This window comes from Cydia fagiglandana, chromosome 22 (genome assembly GCF_963556715.1).
Source record: "Cydia fagiglandana chromosome 22, ilCydFagi1.1, whole genome shotgun sequence".
NCBI lineage: Eukaryota > Metazoa > Arthropoda > Insecta > Lepidoptera > Tortricidae > Cydia > Cydia fagiglandana.
This window is the reverse complement of record NC_085953.1, coordinates 9,284,542-9,303,706: the sequence shown is the minus strand read 5'-3', so window position 1 is coordinate 9,303,706 and position 19,165 is coordinate 9,284,542. Positions and strand designations below refer to the sequence as shown.

Sequence of the window (19,165 nt, the reverse complement as noted above, 5' to 3'; positions counted from 1 at the left end):
TATTTTTGTTTTCTTTTGTATTGTCTTCTTTTATTGAGGTGTGCAATAAAGAGTATTTGTATTGTATTAACATGATCTGTGAGTTTTTAACCTTAGTTTATGCATTACTGACTTCATCGACAAGAACCGAAATACAAGGATGCCAAGTTCGAGTTCTGTAGATAGGTGCCTACATATAAAAATTTTCAATACTGTTATAGGCATTGACATAGATATCTCAGGACTGGCCTTACGGGCAATAATCATGAGGCATGACAGGGGCCAGTACAGCGGTGTGACACCGCTACAACGCGATTGGTTGATGAGTTAGCATCACGCGCGCGATTGGTTGACCAGTTCGCATCACGCGCGTTATTGGTCGCAACTAGTTGCGTTAGAGTGCACGATTGGCTCGAATTCGTGCGTCACACCGCTAAATTAGTACCATTTTTAGTGCCCGTAAGGCCAGTCCATAGATATATACGTTAATGGTTATAGGGTATCATGTTGTACTGATGATACTATACTATTGTACCAGACCTGTACAATGCCTGTCTGTAGGTAAGTACTTACACATGAAATGCAATTAAATATATAGGTAAGTATGAGTATTCTAAAGTTCTGTTCCTTTGTACATTACATTCTACGGACGGTATCGGCCTGTCAGTTAGAACAAAATTTTGACAGTTCCGAACAACTGACAGGCATAGATATAAACTATGGATGAGCGCATGCATATGAATTGCCCGTTGCGATCTTCATGTCAGCAAAAAAGCGCCATCTGTTACACACTGCGTACAACTACGTGAGCTCGACTCTCGCGATAACTTTGTACGGGCGTACAAGGCTTGTTAAGTTTATTCGCGGTTTATATCAGAAGAGCGTCGATTAAGTTTATGGTTAATCAAAATTATTTGTTGTATTTGTTGGCGTTGTTTGATATCCGTGTCGTCGACACTGACGCTCCTTCTTACCTCTCAAGACCCGTGACATCTGTACTAAAATCAGCTGAAGACGAAAAACAGAGAAAATATTCCACGCCCTGTGAAATGCGACATGCAACTTTCACACCACTTGTAACATCTGTTGACAGCGTCTATGCACCCCAAATGTCCTCCGTTATAAAACATATGGCAGAAACCATATCTCAACGTTGGAACCGATCTCTAAGTACTGTACTGGGCTGGCTGAGATGCAGGATCAGTAACGCCGTTATACGTGCCACCACCATGTGCATCCGAGGCACACGCCACCGGTTTAAGTCCCCCGCCTGGTGGCTTGGGTTCGACGACGGTGCCGCCCTTCCACACATCGACTGAAACCCCTTTTCTACCCTACCTACATATGTCTTAACCTAACCCTTTGCCTATGTATTACTTATGATTCTCGTAATAAATGGTTTAGTTAACATATTTATTGTATTAAAATGGGCGAACTTATCCTTATAAGTTTCCGTTCTTCTACGTTATTTCGTGATGTCATTATCGTCTCAGGTGGCAATGCAATATTTTAAACATTCGCGCAGTGCGGTGTGCCGCCCTGTGTAAGCCGGCTCTGTCAAGGTCGACAAGTTGGCCGAGCTACTAGCTACAGCAGTACAGTTCGATAAGTACCTCCCGAGCTTTCGCGAGTAAAATGCGGCGAACAACTATTTCTGTTAGTTTCTTGCTTGCAAAACAGGTAGAGTAAAAAAGAAGGAAACAGCAATACAAACTAACTATTTTGGCTCAGTGATCCAAAGAGAATCTTGGCCTCCGAAACGAGAGCGTGCCACCTGTCCACAAATATGATGCAAAAATATAAGTAGGTAATGGAAAGTATTAAATACAGCGATGTGAATTAATCGGTGTTTGAAAATGCGCGCTTTGTTTCTAGCGCTCACCTGTTAATTTTTTTTGAGTTTTACCTACAGTTAATTAAAAACTTTAACCTGACAAGAATTAATATACTAGGTACCTAAGTCAACGAATAAAACAATAACAAATACTTGATCTTGTTATTTCGAATGTTTTTAATAATTATGTAAAAGAAACGGGAACAAACTCTGTAAGACAGACAATAGGTACTTTAATTTCGGTAATTATATCCGGTAGGTAATCAACTAATCATATTTAAGTAAATTTACCTATACAAATCACGCAGTATGCATTTCTACTTCATAATAACTTCCAAAGAGAAATGACGTCCTTACAAGGTTAATGCATTAGCGCTATGACGTACGAGCGAACATTAGTTGCTCGTGAGAATGAAATAAAATTATCGTTTAAAATTGGTTTTAAGCAATAAATAAACCTAATTGGAAATTACTTACCGATGATATGAGATCCCATTTTTTTTCTTATACTTCCTATAATGGTTTTTGCACCCTTTTACAACGCAATAAGGCATTTTTGTGTTATGCTGCGTGACAACTTTCTACTGCGCAATTCGCCACACGACTGAGCGCCGGGGTGTGATAAATGCAAATATCACACCCATGTAGCGGCCCCCTTTTTAGTGCTCGTTAGCCGCGTCCTTACGAAGTAATATATATGTCCATGCTGACAGGCCGATACCATCCGGCGGACTGTTAATCAGTGGGCCCCTCGCCAAAGAATAGCCGGATCCACGTACCTACGAAATCATTTTTGTTCAGTTTCACTCGCGCATCGCGTTCGCTCAGTCAATTATTTCGTGAAAATCTTCGAGTTCCAGAAATTTCGAGTTTTTTCCCGTCCCATCATCAATAGTTATTCCACAACAAGGATCGCTACTCGCCACGAGATGGCGATGTACACGTAAAATTTATTTTTAAACACAATAAATTGCTTCTGAATATCGCGGTTTTAATAGATTATATCAAACTAGGTACTTTAAATTATACTTGCCTCACAAGTAAATCTTTCAATTTGACACAAAATTTTTTACTACTATCCCGAAATTTCTAGAAATTGTATTGTTATCGGTATTCACTATCCCGTTCAGATATGTGATTCAAAGCATAGCGCTATTCTTTTCTTACGTAGTCAATGGTACGTAAACAAACATTGTGCAGGTCGGTGATACCACAGTAAAAGATAATATATTTCCTAAAAATGATAACGATAATATATTTTAAGTTTCCAGATATACATATTAATTAATTCATTTCAAGACAAGTAATTAAGAACTGATGCTGCCAGCATCTACGGCACCATGCCGCAGGTGGATATTTTGTAAACATTTATTTTAAGTTTAGTTTTATTTATTATTAGGTTTAGTTTAAGTTTTGTAGGGTAGTTATTTAATTTTTTTTTTAAGTATGTATATTAAGTTCGTATGCACTAATAAACACAGGACAGATTTTATTTCGATTTTTGCAAAGTATCCTTTACATAAGAATTATGTTATTAATTACAGATTTAATAAAGTCAATAGTGTCAATACATTAAGACCCCCCCCCCCCCTTGATTGAAAACCCATAATGTTGGAAACAAATGCATTGGAATCAAATCAAATTCAATTCTATTTTCAAATGCAGGGATAAACACAGATACAGCCCAGCAAACAAGTCTGTCAGTATAAAAAAAGCGCGACTCAATTTTTTTATGGGAGTTCGATCTTTTACTATATGATCGATTTTAGTCCTTTTCTACCGACAATATTGTTTTGCCCGACTAAATTTGCCATTGCACCTTAGGTAATGTAAATACATACATAATTTCCCTTTAATTTCTAATTTTTACAATTGAATCGATATGTCACTGTAAATATAAACAGTTAGAAGAATAAGTATTGCGATACAGCGGGGAAATGCTGCCAGCATCTACGGCACCATTCCGCAGGATAGTTTGTAATTATTTATTTTTAGATTAGTTTTATTTATTTTTAGATTTAGTTTTTAAGTTTTGTAGGTTAGTTATTTAATTATGTTTTAAGTATCATTTTTGTTTGTAGGTATTAAGTTTGTATACACTAATAAAGTTTATTGTTAACAGTTACATATACAATAACATTTTTTATATTTTTGATAAACATTGAGCATACCAAAAAGTATAATAAATCGTACAAGCCAAGTATTTTTTTTTACGCTGGTATCACTAACTTTTCATCCTTCTCTTTCTAACTTGTGCGAGATGTATGTTCTAGCTTGTTCTTAAACACCGAACAGTCGAGAACACCCGAGAACCGACATCGACCCCATTGGCCGCCGAACAACTGTCAAGAATTATCTAGAAAATGCTGGGCTGTGATTGGCCGTTAGCGGAGGGGTATATAAGCAGCCGCGCGCCGGCGCGTATTCAGTATATTACTAAACATAAAAGCGAAAGTACGAAGAAGTTGAGTGGTGAATACCTCTCGAGTTATTACGTGATACGTTATTGTATTGAACAAGGAAGTTAGTGAAGTTAATCTACAAAAAATGCCAGCAGTAGGAATTGATCTTGGAACGACTTACTCCTGTGTGGGAGTTTACCAGCACGGGAATGTGGAGATCATCGCGAACGACCAGGGCAACCGGACCACACCATCCTACGTCGCGTTCACGGACACCGAGCGACTGATCGGCGACGCCGCGAAGAACCAAGTCGCGCTCAACCCCAACAACACGGTGTTCGACGCCAAGCGACTGATCGGACGCAAGTTCGACGACCCGAAGATACAGGCGGACATGAAGCACTGGCCGTTTAAAGTGATCAGCGACTGTGGCAAGCCAAAGATCCAGGTCGAGTTCAAAGGCGAGACGAAGAGGTTCGCGCCGGAGGAGATCAGCAGCATGGTGTTGACGAAGATGAAGGAGACGGCCGAGGCGTACTTGGGCACGACAGTGCGGGACGCCGTGATCACGGTCCCGGCTTACTTCAACGACGCGCAGCGCCAAGCCACCAAGGACGCGGGCGCCATCGCCGGCCTCAACGTGCTGCGGATCATCAACGAGCCCACCGCCGCCGCGCTCGCGTACGGCTTGGACAAGAACTTGAAGGGCGAGCGCAACGTGTTGATCTTCGATCTCGGCGGCGGCACTTTCGACGTGTCCATCCTCACCATCGACGAGGGCTCGCTGTTCGAGGTGAAGGCGACGGCCGGCGACACGCATCTCGGAGGCGAGGACTTCGACAATAGGCTAGTGAACCATCTCGCGGACGAGTTCAAGCGCAAGTACAAGAAGGATCTGCGCGGCAACACCCGCGCGCTGCGCCGCCTGCGGACGGCCGCCGAGCGCGCCAAGCGCACCCTCTCGTCCAGCACCGAGGCGTCGATAGAGATTGACGCGCTGTACGAGGGCATCGACTACTACACGCGCATCTCCCGCGCGCGCTTCGAAGAGCTCAACTCCGATCTGTTCCGCGGCACGCTGGAGCCGGTCGAAAAGGCGCTGCGCGACGCTAAACTGGACAAGAGCCAGATCCACGACGTCGTGCTCGTCGGGGGCTCGACTCGCATACCGAAGATCCAGAGCCTTCTGCAGAACTTCTTCGGCGGCAAGCAGCTGAATCTCTCCATCAACCCCGATGAGGCGGTGGCATACGGAGCGGCGGTGCAGGCGGCCATCCTCAGCGGATCCAACGACTCCAGGATCCAGGACGTGTTGCTGGTGGACGTGTCGCCGTTGTCTCTGGGCATCGAGACGGCCGGCGGCGTCATGACCAAAATCATCGAACGCAACTCTAAGATCCCGACCAAGCAGTCTCAGACCTTCACGACGTACTCGGACAACCAGCCGGCGGTCACCATCCAGGTGTACGAGGGCGAGCGCGCCATGACGAAGGACAACAACTTGCTGGGCACGTTCGACCTGACCGGCATCCCGCCCGCGCCCCGGGGGGTGCCCAAGATCGACGTCACCTTCGACATCGACGCTAACGGCATCTTGAACGTGTCGGCCAAGGAGAACAGCACCGGACGGAGCAAGAACATCGTCATCAAGAACGACAGAGGCCGACTGTCGCAGGCGGACATCGACAGAATGCTCGCCGAGGCCGAGCGCTACAAGGATGAAGACGAGAAGCAGAGGAAGAGGGTATCGGCGAGAAACCAACTTGAGGCCTATGTATTCAGCGTGAAGCAAGCCTTGGACGACGCGGGAGACAAGCTGAGCGAACAGGATAAGAACACGGCTCGCAGCGAGTGCGAGGAGACGCTGAGATGGCTGGACAACAACTCTCTGGCCGAGGTGGAAGAGTACGAGCATAAGCTGAAGGAGGTGCAGAGAGTGTGTTCGCCGGTGATGACCAAGATGCATGGCGGAGGCGCGGGCGGTCACCAAGGAGGAGGCATGCCCGGAGGTATGCCTGGAGGCATGGGAGGAATGGGAGGCATGCCCGGTGGCATGGGAGGAATGCCAGGAGGCATGGGAGGAATGCCCGGATACCAAAGCAGAAATGACGGCCCAACAATTGAAGAAGTGGACTAAACCTCTTTAGATGTAATAGGATTTTCAAATTGATTTTGTAAATATTGTACAAAGACTGATTTATTTTAAGTAATTTATGTTTAATAAATAAGTATGAGTTCCTCTTTAAAATATTTTGTTTTATTTACTCAAAGTAGACTGGGCATGAGCATAAAGATGAACTAAAGTTAGTTCATCTAAGCAAGCAAGTACATACTTACAAGTAAGTGCTTGCTGGACTTGTACATGCAGAATACAAAAATTTATATGAAATCGATCGAAGGAATACTTAGGATTTTACATGTTCACATCTTTATGCTCATGTCTGAATGTAAGTTCCTTTCAAAGGATATAGTTGAATATTCTATTGATGTACATTGAATTTACATATTTCATTACATCGTTTGGAACTTAGACTACTTATGTATAAGGTTATATCGGTGTAACATGTGGAAACCGAATAATTTTAACAGCGTATTCCTGATCATATTTAGAGACAAAAATGTCCTATAAACTTTTTTTTGAAATTCGTCTAGTTTCAGAGTTAATACCAATAAAAAAAATCAAGTTTTTATTGTTACATAGTGCAAAACGCCTTTTTGATGGCGATGTTGCTACTATCGGACGTAGTCTAAATATCCTTATTGATAGATGTCAAAAAATTACAAGTAACACTTTAATACAGTAAAATTATACATTTTGCGTTTGCGTCAAATCCGGTAGTTCTGATTTTTTGCAGGCATGTTTATGATGTTGGCCAATAAATAATCCAAGTTTGTGACCTCGAGCGCCGAACGCAACTTTGTCAAAAATCGAATAAACCGCACTTGTTTTTAGATTTGGGCGATTATAACCTTAAAGTGTTAGTTTTTGGTACAAACTTCCTGAGGGCGTTTTTAAAGTAGACTAGATTTGCTACAATAAAGCACTAGAATTGTCTTTGTACATCTAATAGTTTCCGAGATAAAGCCTTTCAAAATTTTATAATTTTTATCAGTTCTTAGCTATAATATAAGGGTTATGTAGGTAATTTATATGGAGTTCATCACCGCCACGTTCTATAAAATATTTATTTTCCATAAAAAAAGGTATGAGTGCCTATTTTGAAAAAAAAAATTTTTTTTGGGAAATAAATATTTTGTAGAACGTGGCGGTGACGAATTCCATATAAATTACCTACCTAACCCTTATAATATACCTAAGAACTGATGTAAAATTATAAAATTTTGAAAGGCTTTATCTCGGAAAATATTAGATGTACAGAGACAATTCTAGTGTCTTATTATAGCAAATTTAGTCTACTTTAAAAACGCCCTAGGAAGTTATTACCAAAAACTAACACTTTAAGGTTATAATCGCCCAAATCTAAAAAAAAGTGCGGTTTATTCGATTTTTGACAAAGTTGCGTTCGGCGCTCGAGGTCACAAACTTGGATTATTCATTGGGCCAACATCATAAACATGCCTGCAAAAAATCAAAACTACCGGATTTGACGCAAAAGAGCCAGGTTACAAAATTCGACAAATTTACTGGATTACTTTGCAAAAAGTAGGTTTTACGAAAAAAAACGTAAAAACCAATTTTAAGTGACAAGTTTACCGATAACATTTATTTTTATGTACAAATACATTCAAATAGTTTAAAAAGAAAAACAAAAAAAAAATTTTTTTTGGCGAGATTGACCTAAACTCGTATATATATATTACATTTTGTCCTTTTTAGGGTTCCGTACCCAAAGGGTAAAACGGGACCCTATTACTAAGACTTCGCTGTCCGTCCGTCCGTCCGTCCGTCCGTCCGTCCGTCCGTCCATCCGTCCGTCCGTCCGTCCGTCTGTCACCAGGCTGTATCTCACGAACCGTGACAGCTAGACAGTTGAAATTTTCACAGATGATGTATTTCTGTTGCCGCTATAACAACAAATACTAAAAACAGAATAAAATAAAGATTTAAATGGGGCTCCCATACAACAAACGTGATTTTTGACCAAAGTTAAGCAACGTCGGGAGTGGTCAGTACTTGGATGGGTGACCGTTTTTTTTTGCTTTTTTTTGTTTCTTTTTTTTTGCTTTTTGGTACGGAACCCTTCGTGCGCACTTGCCCGGTTTTTTTTGACCTCAGCAATGCGTGCCGTCCTATGCCTTAAATACACGGTGTAACATGAGGAAACCGAATAAATTTAATTATTCGGTTTCCTCATGTTACACCGTGTATTTAAAGCATAGGTGTCATAGATCTATGTTTTCGCAGGACACTTCGCTATATTACTGGTACTTGAAAAATGTTCTCTGTCCCTTACACATATCAGAAAGTGTCCTGAAAAAGGATAAATTTTATAACCCCACCCATAACAGAACACCCGTAACACGATGCACGATTCTTACTCGAAAACTGACACAGTGCTTACACTAACCAATTCAGTGGCTCCTGCTTCTTTAGTTTTGTATACAGCATACAGGGTTATAGCCAAGTTTCAATAATTTTTAAGGGCCCATTTACATACCTACCTAATTATTTAAGGTTTAAATCAAAACTTAAATAATTTACGTAGGTATGTAATTTTTTTTATTGGCGTTTGTCGAATGTCAGCTTGGCTGTAGCCCGATATATGTGAGCTAATATCGGGTGAACATTTCGGCTTGGGTTGTGGAGTGGAGTGGAGAAAAAAACCGGGCAAGTGCGAGTCGGACTCGCGCACGAAGGGTTCCGTATCATAATGCAAAAAAAAAAAAAAAAAGCAAAAAACAAACGGTCACCCATCCAAGTACTGACCACTCCCGACGTTGCTTAACTTTGGTCAAAAATCACATTTGTTGTATGGGAGCCCCATTTAAATCTTTATTTTATTCTGTTTTTAGTATTTGTTGTTATAGCGGCAACAGACATACATCATCTGTGAAAATTTCAACTGTCTAGCTATCACGGTTCGTGAGATACAGCCCGGTGACAGACGGACGGACGGACGGACGGACGGACGGACGGACAGCGAAGTCTTAGTAATAGGGTCCCGTTTTACCCTTTGGGTACGGAACCCTAAAAATCAGCTGATATTAGCTCTACATATAGATACTACTTTACATTACAGCCCCTCTGCACTGTAGTGGACAACATCCGGACATACGAAAGCATTTTTGCACAAGTTGACACGGAAACCTTCGCCAAGGCTCGGTCAGTAAAGAAAAAATTTTTCGTAGGTCGTGACGTGACGTACTGTTCTCAACCTACAAGCAAAAAACTAAAAAGAGGAAAAAATGCACACCTGGGATGGAGCAAACTATGATTATATAATTTAAACGCATTAAGGATCAAATGAAAGTACCTATTATAAGTATTAATTCCTCGAAAAAATCTTATTCGATTGGCCCACTGTGATACTTGACCTTGTCCAGAAAAACCCACATTCCGATTATCCGAACTTTTTATTTCTACTCAGAATCACGAGGGCAATCGACTTAACAAGAAACAAAATGTGTTAAAAAAAACCGGGCAAGTGCGAGTCTGACTCGCGCACGAAGGGTTCCGTACCATAAAGCAAAAAAAAAAAACAAAAAAAGCAAAAAAAAAGCGGTCACCCAATTCACCCATCCAAGTACTGACCCCTCCCGACGTTGCTTAACTTTGGTCAAAAATCACGTATGTTGTATGGGAGCCCCATTTAAATCTTTATTTTATTCTGTTTTTAGTATTTGTTGTTATAGCGGCAACAGAAATACATCATCTGTGAAAATTTCAACTATCTAGCTATCACGGTTCGTGAGATACAGCCTGGTGACAGACGGACGGACGGACGGACGGACAGCGAAGTCTTAGTAATAGGGTCCCGTTTTACCCTTTGGGTACGGAACCCTAAAAATTACAGTTTTGTAACGCATTCTCTTTTTCTCACATACACTTTTTATGGGCCGTTTCCGTTACAAAACTGACACCCGAAATTTGTATGAAATACTGGCGGACACTTCTTTTCTTTGTCTCATTCAATTTAATACTACTCGTGATTCTGAGTCTAAATAACTCGAAAGTTGAAAAAAAGTAAATGGTAAGTACCATTTTTTCTGAACACCCCCATATCTTGTACATATGTACATACAAAAATGTCTCCTTAATCGGGTAAAATATATAAATTTTTGGGCGTTTCAAGTTTCATCTTTCCAATTTCACAATTCCAGAAAATTCGAGTTTCTTCTGACCTACTACTACCTGGTGATGCTACCAGGTAGATAGGGTCTATGCCTGTCACCTTCAGATATGTGGACAATAACATAAATCTATCCTTTGCTTGCTACAATCGATCTAGTGAGTACGCTACTCGCCACAAGATGGCGATGTAAACGCATAATCTATTTTTAGCCCAAATTACAATGGCATTTACTTTTCAGTTTTCGATAACGGTTATCATATTTTTAATCATAATACAAACAATAATAAGGACAAGCACCGTGAATTTTCTGATTTTAGATAACAATATTTATTTTAGCTTTCGCGAAATTTCTGGAAGCTGCGTTTATATATTATCTCATTCGGATGTGCGGTTCATCGCATAGCGCTGTTCTTTACTTACGCTGCCGGTCAACATGAGGTCAACGGTGTGATAATAAACAACATTGACATTGAACAGGTTGGTGATACCACAGTAAAAGAGGAACTTGTCGGGAAAATTACGATAATGATTTACGTGAATGTAGATTTTTAAACTGTGTACTTCGAAGCGGACACCTTATAAATGTACAATCATAATAACAATGACAGTTTAGGTAATAAATACTATATTAAAAAAAATGGTTGTCTGTATTAAAGTCGGATTACGGACGATAATTTTGCGTGATAACGTCATAAGAAAACGTGGCAGTAACGTTACCATGGAGATCTGTCCACAACGTGACACTTTTACGTGCATGCTATCGGTGTTCATCGATTTATAAGACGTTATCACGTCAAAAAACTTTCAACAGTTGAATATTTATTTTATTTAAATTTGCCCTTTTAACACCTAATTTTCACAATTTCGTTTTGATGTCAGTTAAGTTATAAATATATATACACAAAAACCTACACGATTTATACTCTATCAAAAAATTAGGCGTTAAAAATTTAAACGTTTTATTATTTATACTGTTGATAAATGCATGCAAATTACAAAAATAAATCGTACAAATCCAGCATTTTCTTACCACCTGGTATCACTATTCTTTTTCTTTCTCTTTCAGACACACGCGTAAATTATCGTCTGTCTTGTTCTTCGACACCGAACAGTCGAGAACACCCGAGAACCGACATCGACCCCATTGGCCGCCGAACAACTGTCAAGAATTATCTAGAAAATGCTGGGCTGTGATTGGCCGTTAGCGGAGGGGTATATAAGCAGCCGCGCGCCGGCGTGTATTCAGTATATTACTAAACACAAAAGCGAAAGTACGAAGAAGTTGAGTGGTGAATACCTCTCGAGTTATTACGTGATACATTATTGTATTGAACAAGGAAGTTAGTGAAGTTAATCTACAAAAAATGCCAGCAGTAGGAATTGATCTTGGAACGACTTACTCCTGTGTGGGAGTTTACCAGCACGGGAATGTGGAGATCATCGCGAACGACCAGGGCAACCGGACCACACCATCCTACGTCGCGTTCACGGACACCGAGCGACTGATCGGCGACGCCGCGAAGAACCAAGTCGCGCTCAACCCCAACAACACGGTGTTCGACGCCAAGCGACTGATCGGACGCAAGTTCGACGACCCGAAGATACAGGCGGACATGAAGCACTGGCCGTTTAAAGTGATCAGCGACTGTGGCAAGCCAAAGATCCAGGTCGAGTTCAAAGGCGAGACGAAGAGGTTCGCGCCGGAGGAGATCAGCAGCATGGTGTTGACGAAGATGAAGGAGACGGCCGAGGCGTACTTGGGCACGACAGTGCGGGACGCCGTGATCACGGTCCCGGCTTACTTCAACGACGCGCAGCGCCAAGCCACCAAGGACGCGGGCGCCATCGCCGGCCTCAACGTGCTGCGGATCATCAACGAGCCCACCGCCGCCGCGCTCGCGTACGGCTTGGACAAGAACTTGAAGGGCGAGCGCAACGTGTTGATCTTCGATCTCGGCGGCGGCACTTTCGACGTGTCCATCCTCACCATCGACGAGGGCTCGCTGTTCGAGGTGAAGGCGACGGCCGGCGACACGCATCTCGGAGGCGAGGACTTCGACAATAGGCTAGTGAACCATCTCGCGGACGAGTTCAAGCGCAAGTACAAGAAGGATCTGCGCGGCAACACCCGCGCGCTGCGCCGCCTGCGGACGGCCGCCGAGCGCGCCAAGCGCACCCTCTCGTCCAGCACCGAGGCGTCGATAGAGATCGACGCGCTGTACGAGGGCATCGACTACTACACGCGCATCTCCCGCGCGCGCTTCGAAGAGCTCAACTCCGATCTGTTCCGCGGCACGCTGGAGCCGGTCGAGAAGGCGCTGCGCGACGCTAAACTGGACAAGAGCCAGATCCACGACGTCGTGCTCGTCGGGGGCTCGACTCGCATACCGAAGATCCAGAGCCTTCTGCAGAACTTCTTCGGCGGCAAGCAGCTGAATCTCTCCATCAACCCCGACGAGGCGGTGGCGTACGGAGCGGCGGTGCAGGCGGCCATCCTCAGCGGATCCAACGACTCCAGGATCCAGGACGTGTTGCTGGTGGACGTGTCGCCGTTGTCTCTGGGCATCGAGACGGCCGGCGGCGTCATGACCAAGATCATCGAACGCAACTCTAAGATCCCGACCAAGCAGTCTCAGACCTTCACGACGTACTCGGACAACCAGCCGGCGGTCACCATCCAGGTGTACGAGGGCGAGCGCGCCATGACGAAGGACAACAACTTGCTGGGCACGTTCGACCTGACCGGCATCCCGCCCGCGCCCCGGGGGGTGCCCAAGATCGACGTCACCTTCGACATCGACGCTAACGGCATCTTGAACGTGTCGGCCAAGGAGAACAGCACCGGACGGAGCAAGAACATCGTCATCAAGAACGACAGAGGCAGACTGTCGCAGGCGGACATCGACAGAATGCTCGCCGAGGCCGAGCGCTACAAGGATGAAGACGAGAAGCAGAGGAAGAGGGTATCAGCGAGAAACCAACTTGAGGCTTATGTATTCAGTGTGAAGCAAGCCTTGGACGACGCGGGAGACAAGTTGAGCGAGCAGGACAAGAACACTGCTCGCAGCGAGTGCGAGGAGACGCTGAGATGGCTGGACAACAACTCTCTGGCCGAGGTGGAAGAGTACGAGCATAAGCTGAAGGAGGTGCAGAGAGTGTGCTCGCCGGTGATGACCAAGATGCACGGCGGAGGCGCGGGCGGTCACCAAGGAGGAGGCATGCCCGGAGGTATGCCTGGAGGCATGGGAGGCATGCCCGGCGGCATGGGAGGAATGGGAGGAATGCCCGGTGGCATGGGAGGAATGCCCGGAGGCATGGGAGGCATGCCCGGTGGCATGGGAGGAATGGGAGGCATGCCCGGAGGCATGGGAGGAATGCCCGGTGGCATGGGAGGAATGGGAGGCATGCCCGGAGGCATGGGAGGAATGCCCGGTGGCATGGGAGGAATGGGAGGCATGCCTGGATACCAAAGCAGAAATGAAGGCCCCACCATTGAAGAAGTGGATTAAGCCTCAACTAGATGTAATAGGATTTTCAAATTAACAGTATTAGATATGTACAATAGACTGATTTAATTATAAGTTTTATAAAAATAATAAATAAGAGGAACTGTTTTAATATTTTGTTTTATTTTTACTAAATAGTTAGAATAAAAAATTATATATACCTCGTTTTTTTTAGCATTAGAAAAAAGGTAAACAATCTTGGTGTCTTTTAATTGAAAAACACGTTTAAAAAATAAGTTACGGCAAATATGTAACAATTATGAATCTAATACGATCATTATTTATATTCTTATGCTTTCATAAGTAATAGTTTTTGGTTTTTAAAAAGCGTTTTTCAATTAAAAGACATGTCTAGATCACTTACCTTCTTGCAAGTTCTTTCTAATGCTAAAAAAAACGAACTATAGCTATTTTTCTACAATAGCTAAATCTTTAAAGCTTCGTCACACAGGCGCGTGAGCGGGTCGCGCTGCTTTTACATAATATTTAATATAAAACTCACGCCCCGCCCGGAAAACGCGCCTGTGTGACGGAACCTTTAAATCATGACATCTAATTTAGGGCCCCGACGCTCGAAAGACGCCAGATGTGGGGGGGGGGGGGGGGCCTTCGAAAGCCTTGCTATTAAAGGTTCCGTCACACAGGCGCGTGTTCCGGGCGGGGCGTGAGCGTTTTATATGTAAAAGCGGCGCGCCCCGCTCACGCGCCGCCCGCAAAACGCGCCTGTGTGACGGAGCTTTATTTCCAACAATGACCTTGTTTCAAAACAATGAATGCAGCAGTGGTGTCTCTCTGTCGCACTTGTAAATTCGTACGTAAGTGTGACAGGGAGGCAACATGCGTCAAACGTGGTTCGCGGTATACCCCGTAGAAAATTTGGTTTTCCGCGATCATTTATTAGGGTACGTTTAGATATCAGTTGTAGATATTTTTCTGTATATTTGTACCATCTATCTTTTTAAAGTACAGTATTATGTTTAAATATATGAATATATATATAACAATTAATTAATAGAAAATAAAACGATTCAGATTCTCTGTGGAAATTGCACTACGATACCAAAAATCTCTTAAATCGTTCTGGTGTCTGATGATATGTGGTTGTATTGGAGTGTTGCCTTTGAATTAAAAAAAAACGCAAAGCAACTTAAGCAACAATGTCTGTCTGACATTTTGTGCTTTATCGCTATTTATGATATTATTTTATTCTTAGCTATTTAAAGTCAAATTAATGTTACATATAATTCACCACGATGCCTTGAGGAGCCTTAGGGCCTCATGTTTTATAATGTAACATTAGAGTACAGTATAACACTATAAGTGAAGGTAAAAATGGATTCCGAAGGATCCAGTTCTGGTCTGCCGGGTTCGGACAACCAAGATTCCAATGAGCCCACTCCTCCAGGAACCGTCATAAGCTTTAAGGTAAGACTGGAAATTACCATTTACATTTAAAGTAACAATAGTATCTCCCTATCAAATTAGGTTATTAGTAAATATAAATACTTACCTAGGATACCTAGGTACTCACAGGTATACATAGTTTATATAGTACATGTGCATGGCTGAAAATAGTGCCTAGGGAGTGGTGCAGTATTGATTTATAATAGTGCTTCCATCTATATTGAAATGTCACTCTATGTGAATTGCTTAAAGAAAATATTAGTTTTATTGTATAGAAAAATATTAATCTTATTGTAATGTGTAATGTTTAGTACATTTTAAAAGAGTACTTGAAGTAGGTATAATTTGTAGTAATAAATTCAGTTTTAACATCTGCAATCTGTTGGTGTTTTCTGTTATGGGTTGAACTGTCATCAGTAAGTGGGTCATTTTTGTTTTTTTCATAATAGGTATCTAAACTTTTGATTTAATATGGTTCTCATTTCATAGTATAAATAAAACCATAATATGTAGTGTGTTTTAAAGAGTTTGGACTATTACAAAAAAAGAGTAGTTAATAATAAAATTATGATTGCAGGCAGGTGGTAGTAAGGCAAAGTTCATTTGTTATTCTATCATATCATAATGTACCTACACTTTTAGAAGTATAACAATGACAACAATGATGAACTACTACAATATCTACAAACAAAATAGACTTTAAATGGAAGGAAACAAGTTTTGGCAAAAATTTCATTTTTGGTACAAGCTTTTATTGCTGAATGTACTTTTCTTACGACAGACAACTAATACTTATTGAGACAATTCTAAAAACCCCTGCCTTGTTTCATCACAGAGTTTCTGTGGCCACCTCCTGTCTCTATCATCAGATCAGTTTGATGGTACCATAATATTGCATTGTCATCCGATTTTTATATGCATGCAAAATTTCAGCTCAATCAGAAACCACAAAGTGGATCAAATTTAACCTGCAAAATTTGATTACAGACCGACAGACAGACAATGGTCAGGTGAAACTAAATAAAAGCTTGTAAAAAAAGACTAATCCTTGATATTACAGAGCACTCCCCCCCCTTTACCTCGCAAACTGCTCCCCTCGTCCAAAGGAGTGGAGAATGCCAAGAAACGTCTCCGGGCATTTTCTATCCAGAAGAAGACACCGATCACAGCCGTCCCGCTGGCCAAGCCTGCGAGTTCAGCTGCGGGGACAGGTATTTACTTTGATAGCATGTAATTTTGTACTACTGTAGTCTATTTGGAACTAAGGGCCTGTGCTCTCCATGTTTTTTTTTTAATACGCCATTGACACATTCACTTTGATTGTGAGGAAAATATAAGTACTGAAATATCAAATATTTAAGCAACTTTATGCCACTTAAGCCGGACTTAAACATCAACTTTAATAATTGAGAAGGCATCCTGGACAACCCAATTAAAAACAATGATAAAGAAACAAAATAAAACTACAAATGAGTCGGTGAATAAAAGCTTATTGTATTGTAATGAGAATGTATCATGTAAGGCTAATGTAGGTAGATATATAAATAAAAATGCCTTGTATTTCTGATTTTAGAAGATGCACAAAATTTTCTTTTTATTGAAATTTAGATATTTATTTAGTTATAAAAGGGCCTTTACCAGTGCCGGAGCACCAGCCGTCCTGGAACCCACAGGCCTGACCAGGGACGACGGCAAAAGGCCCGACGGGATGACTTTGGTTCCCTGGAGGCTGGGCCGGCCCCTAGTGTGGGACGCCACGTGCGTCGACACACTGGCGCAGTCCCACCTCCCGGGAACCTCGACCAAGGCCGGGACGGCCGCCGCAACGGCCGAGCACCTCAAACGGCGCAAATACGCAGCCATTGATTCTGGTTGCATGTTTGAGCCGTTTGGGGTGGAAACCCTCGGGCCTTGGGGACCCGGGGCACACCAAATATTTAGGGAGCTGGCGAAGCGTCTTAATGATGCTACAGGTGACCAGAGGGCTGGGTACTTCCTTGCCCAGCGAATTGGCATTGCCATTCAGCGCGGCAATGCCACCAGCCTTCTGGGCACCCTACCATCCGGCGCCGAGCTAGCTCCCATTTTTTATCTGTAAATATTTGTATATAGTTGTTAGAGTTTAGTTTTAGTTTTAATTTTAATGTTTAGTTTAATTATTTTGTTAATACTTTTATTTATTGAAATAAATAGACTTTACCAATGTTATAAAAGTAACTTAAACTAATCTAGTATATTTCACACCAGAACCCTTTCTGAGGTAAGGCTTCTAGATCTTGCCATTGGTTTCTGTCTTGTGCCCTCCATAGCCAGTTTCGCCCCGCTGTAATGACAATTTCATATTTATATATTAATGTTTAATGAAGTTATTTCAGGTAGCACAGTGTTGATCGGGAAGCTGTCGAGTGTGAAGCCCGTGCCCCCCAAGGTCGTTGAAGATGAGGCCAAGAAGTTGCCGAAGCCACCTAAACCTGGAGCTAACAGAAAGAATTTTCAGGGTTTGTAAGCTATTTGTGTAATGTTGCCTTTATCAGTGTTTTTAAAACTAGGCCCCTCTTACAAAATTTTTAAGAATTTCTTGACATATAACCTCAAAATGCAACTGGTATGAGCCGGGGGTTGAAATCTTTTGTTTGGATTCTGTATTTAATGCCATCCAGCATTTTAAAGAACACAGACAAGACATCCTCCAGACTGAGCATAGTAGCTGCCATAAATATACGGTAATTTTACTTCATTTTCGAGTCAAGTGTCTTTGTGTAACGCCCGTGTCTTTGAACGGACCAATCACGGCACTGGATTCGCTCACCTCGTCCCCCGCACCCCTGTATGATTGGCAGCATCGGTTTCATGAAATAATTGCTCTTAAGCTCCGTCTAGAGGAGTCCTAGTCTATAATTCGTTTTTTTTAGCATTAGAAATAAGGTTAACAATCTTGATGTGTCTATTAATTGAAAAACACATTTTCAAAATAAGTTACGGCAAATATGTAACAATTATGAATCTAATACGATCATTTATATTCTTCTGCTTTCATAAGTAATAGTTTTTGATTTTCAAAAAGCGTTTTTCAATTAAAAGACATGTCAAGATCGCTTACCTTCTTGCAAGTTCTTTCTAATGCTAAAAAAAAACGAACTATATGTTAAAGAGTAACCCTTTTTTCAACAGACTCCTACACGGAGCTGCAGAAACGCACGCTCGCCGAGATCGAAGACATGAAGCGTAAGATGGAGCTGGTGGACCTGGGGATCCCGCTGGGGCTCATCTGCCCCAGCTCCACCAACGAGCAGGCCATGCCCACTAAAGCCATGCCTCCGATCAAGACCTTCCTTGGTAAGTTAGTTGTAAAGCGGTGAGGTGTCTTAGCCCTTTATAAGGCATAAGGGTATGCAAAATTGAACTCTATCGCTTTAAAATAAAGTTCAAAATCAGGTGGGAAATATATTCCCTCTGCCTTATAAAGGCTTAAAATAACCTGAAGACCGGAGAGTAGCTCACACTGTGTGATAACTCACATACGGGTTTCTTTACATTGCTGATTGATGGAGTTGAATTAATTAACTTGCATGCGAGTTATCGCACCATCTATGTATACCTTTATTCCTTATTATATTTCGATTTTCTGCTCTTAGATCTTTTGCATTTTCGTTTGTAACATTAACTTGCACACCGCGAGAGCACACCGGCTGCGTGTATAGATAGTCTGTCGATGTGTAGCAGGCCCTGACGGCTAATCCTTTGTATAGACAAAGTTGTTAAGTAAAACCGCACGTGCTACTTACC

At 42.4% G+C, this 19,165-nt stretch overlaps 2 protein-coding genes and 1 long non-coding RNA gene across 6 annotated transcripts in view; 2 read left to right on the top strand and 1 right to left on the bottom strand.

Moving 5' to 3' along the window:
• The first annotated feature begins 4,298 nt into the window (after positions 1-4,298).
• Positions 4,299-13,993, top strand: LOC134675413 (heat shock protein 68-like). Of its 3 annotated transcripts, none has more exons than XM_063533650.1 (2): positions 4,299-6,266; positions 13,863-13,993. In XM_063533650.1, the coding sequence occupies exons 1-2, from the start codon at positions 4,361-4,363 to the stop codon at positions 13,976-13,978; spliced, it is 2,022 nt and encodes a 673-aa protein (XP_063389720.1). In that variant the 5' UTR covers positions 4,299-4,360; the 3' UTR covers positions 13,979-13,993. The 3 variants fall into 3 exon arrangements, with proteins under 3 accessions (XP_063389720.1, XP_063389719.1, XP_063389718.1); XM_063533649.1 differs by lacking the exon at positions 4,299-6,266 and adding an exon at positions 11,708-13,697 and having other exon boundaries at positions 13,833-13,993; XM_063533648.1 differs by lacking the exon at positions 4,299-6,266 and having other exon boundaries at positions 11,708-13,993.
• Positions 10,086-19,165, bottom strand: part of LOC134675479 (uncharacterized) — an 87,557-nt gene continuing 78,477 nt past the window's right edge. The window contains exon 3 of the long non-coding RNA XR_010099747.1: positions 10,086-10,096. This is a non-coding gene — a long non-coding RNA (uncharacterized LOC134675479). The remainder of the gene's footprint in view (positions 10,097-19,165) is intronic.
• LOC134675406 (WD repeat-containing protein 87-like) overlaps positions 15,127-19,165 on the top strand; it is a 33,265-nt gene continuing 29,226 nt past the window's right edge. The window contains exons 1-4 of one of the 2 annotated variants that reach the window (XM_063533621.1): positions 15,127-15,400; positions 16,440-16,590; positions 17,755-17,877; positions 18,551-18,715. In XM_063533621.1, coding sequence (XP_063389691.1) covers positions 15,308-15,400; positions 16,440-16,590; positions 17,755-17,877; positions 18,551-18,715 — 532 coding nt within the window. In that variant the 5' untranslated portion in view covers positions 15,127-15,307. The remainder of the gene's footprint in view (positions 15,401-16,439; positions 16,591-17,754; positions 17,878-18,550; positions 18,716-19,165) is intronic. The other variant, XM_063533620.1, reaches the window with a different exon arrangement.

Bases quoted from the DNA above. Each gene is read 5' to 3' on its own strand.
- LOC134675413 (XM_063533648.1), top strand. From the start codon at position 11,834: ATGCCAGCAGTAGGAATTGATCTTGGAACGACTTACTCCTGTGTGGGA.